Source organism: Terrapene carolina, unplaced genomic scaffold (assembly GCF_002925995.2).
Source record: "Terrapene carolina triunguis isolate 2854851 unplaced genomic scaffold, T_m_triunguis-2.0 Scaffold1995, whole genome shotgun sequence".
NCBI lineage: Eukaryota > Metazoa > Chordata > Testudines > Emydidae > Terrapene > Terrapene triunguis.
This window is the reverse complement of record NW_020666346.1, coordinates 1-1,920: the sequence shown is the minus strand read 5'-3', so window position 1 is coordinate 1,920 and position 1,920 is coordinate 1. Positions and strand designations below refer to the sequence as shown.

The following is a 1,920-nucleotide window of genomic DNA, read 5'->3' as shown; positions in this document are numbered from 1 at the left end:
TTCACTGTCATTGGATTTTAAAAATCATAAATTTCATGATTTCACTTTTTTCAATCTGAAATGTCACGGTGTTGTAATTGTAGGAGTCCTGCCCCAAAAAGGAGTTGTGTGGAAGGAGGGTTTGCAAGGTTATTGTAGGGGGGTTGCTGTACTGCTATCCATACTTCTGCCCTGCGGCTGGCGGCGGTGCTGCCTTCAGAGCTGGGCAGTAGGAGAGCGGCGGCTGTTGGCCGGGATCCCAGCTGTGAAGACGGAGCCACCGCCACCAGCAGCACAGAAGGAAGGATGGCCTAGTATGGTATGGCCACCCTTACTTCTGCGCTGCTGCCTGCAGAGCTGGGCCCTCAGTCAGCATCCACCACTCTCCGGCCACCTGGCTCTGAAGGCAGCAGCACAGAAGTGAGGGTGGCATGGGATGGAATTGCCACCTATGCTTCTGCACTGCTGGTGGTAGGGTGCTTCTTTCAGAGCTGGGCACCTGGCCAACAGCGGCTGCTCTCCGGCCACTCAGCTCTGAAGGCAGCGCAGAAGTAAGAGTGGCAATACCCCGACCCCCCAAAGTAACCTTGTGAGCCCCCCTATATCTCCCTTTTGAGTCAGGGCCCCCAATGTGAGAAACGCTGGTCTCCCCTGTGAAATCTGTATAGTATAGGATAAAAGCACACAAAAGACCAGATTTCATAGGGGCAAGACCAGATTTCACAGTCCATGATCCGTTTTTCATGGCCGTCAATTTAGTAGGGCCCTACTCATATTGCAGGCAGGAACCAAACTGTACAGCCAGTGCAGAGCCCAGGCTGGAGGGGAGGAAGACTGGGGAGGTTTTTGTCTCAGTTCCCCATCTGGCTGGATCGCTGTGATTCACACGACCAGTCAATACAGCACAGTAATAGTCAGCCTCATCCTCTGCCTGGACACCGGTGATGGTCAGGGCAGCGTTGTTACCGGATATGGACCCAGAGAACCGGGCAGGGATCCCGGAGGGTCTGGTATTGGTGCTGTATATAAGTGTCCGAAGAGCAGAGCCTGGTTTCTGCTGGAACCAGGCTGGATGGTTGCTGGTGGTGATGGCTCCAGTGCTCAGGCTGCAGGACAGAGTGACAGCCCCTCCTGGGGTCACCGACATCGAGGGCTCCTGAGTCACCACAGACTGTGAACTGACCCCTGAAATCAACATTACAAACACACTCAGCACAAGGACTCTGGATCCTCACAGACAAACCTCCTCACCTGCAAGTGTCCTTCGTATTTTTGTCACTGAAGAAACAATTCCCTCACCTGAGCAGTAAGTGAGCAGTGTGAGGAGCAGAGGGGCCCAGGCCATGGTGGGAATCCAGACGAGCTCGGCTTCCTGAGGCAAACGGGTCTGTGGCTGAGACCCTCCGATTCTCTCTTAAACCCCCAGCGCTGGAGAACGGCCCCTTCATGCAAAGCTGCTCCCTGCTCACTGGCTGCTGCTGCCAGCACCTCCCTCCTCCTTGGAGTCAGCCTAGCTGGGCCAAATCCAGCGGGGGGGGGGGGCGGAAGGGGGTGTCAGTTCCATGTGGGTACAGCTAGGGGTGCTCAGCTCTGAATTTGGCCTTTACTCTGTGAACGGCCGTTACGGGGCTGCTGGGAGGAGTCGTTAGCGTAACGTTAGCACAGCACGTCTAACGTATAGAGAGCAATGGACGAGCTTTGCATCGCTGGGCACACAGATATTTTCTATCACATGCACATGGAGAGGGGTCACTGCCGCCACCACTGCAGTGCAGCCAGGCCAGCTTCCCCCATGCTGCCCCTCACACGTGGACACGCGCCCTGGGAACACCCAGAACTAACTCATTCCCCTCCTGCCACCCTCCCTCCAGCTCCCCTTTGCCATGATGCCTACAAACAAACTGACAGCAGTGAGGCCATGGGTGTGCTGAGACCCTTCCC

General features: G+C 55.8%; 1 gene segment (V, D, J or C); it reads right to left on the bottom strand.

Moving 5' to 3' along the window:
- Positions 1-880: 880 nt before the first annotated feature.
- LOC115271406 lies at positions 881-1,324 on the bottom strand (the record flags this gene model as incomplete). The annotated part of the segment is given in 2 exon segments: positions 881-1,164; positions 1,279-1,324. Coding segments are annotated over 2 exon segments (330 nt in total), but the record flags the coding sequence as incomplete, so codon positions are not given.
- Between the last annotated feature and the right edge of the window lie 596 nt (positions 1,325-1,920).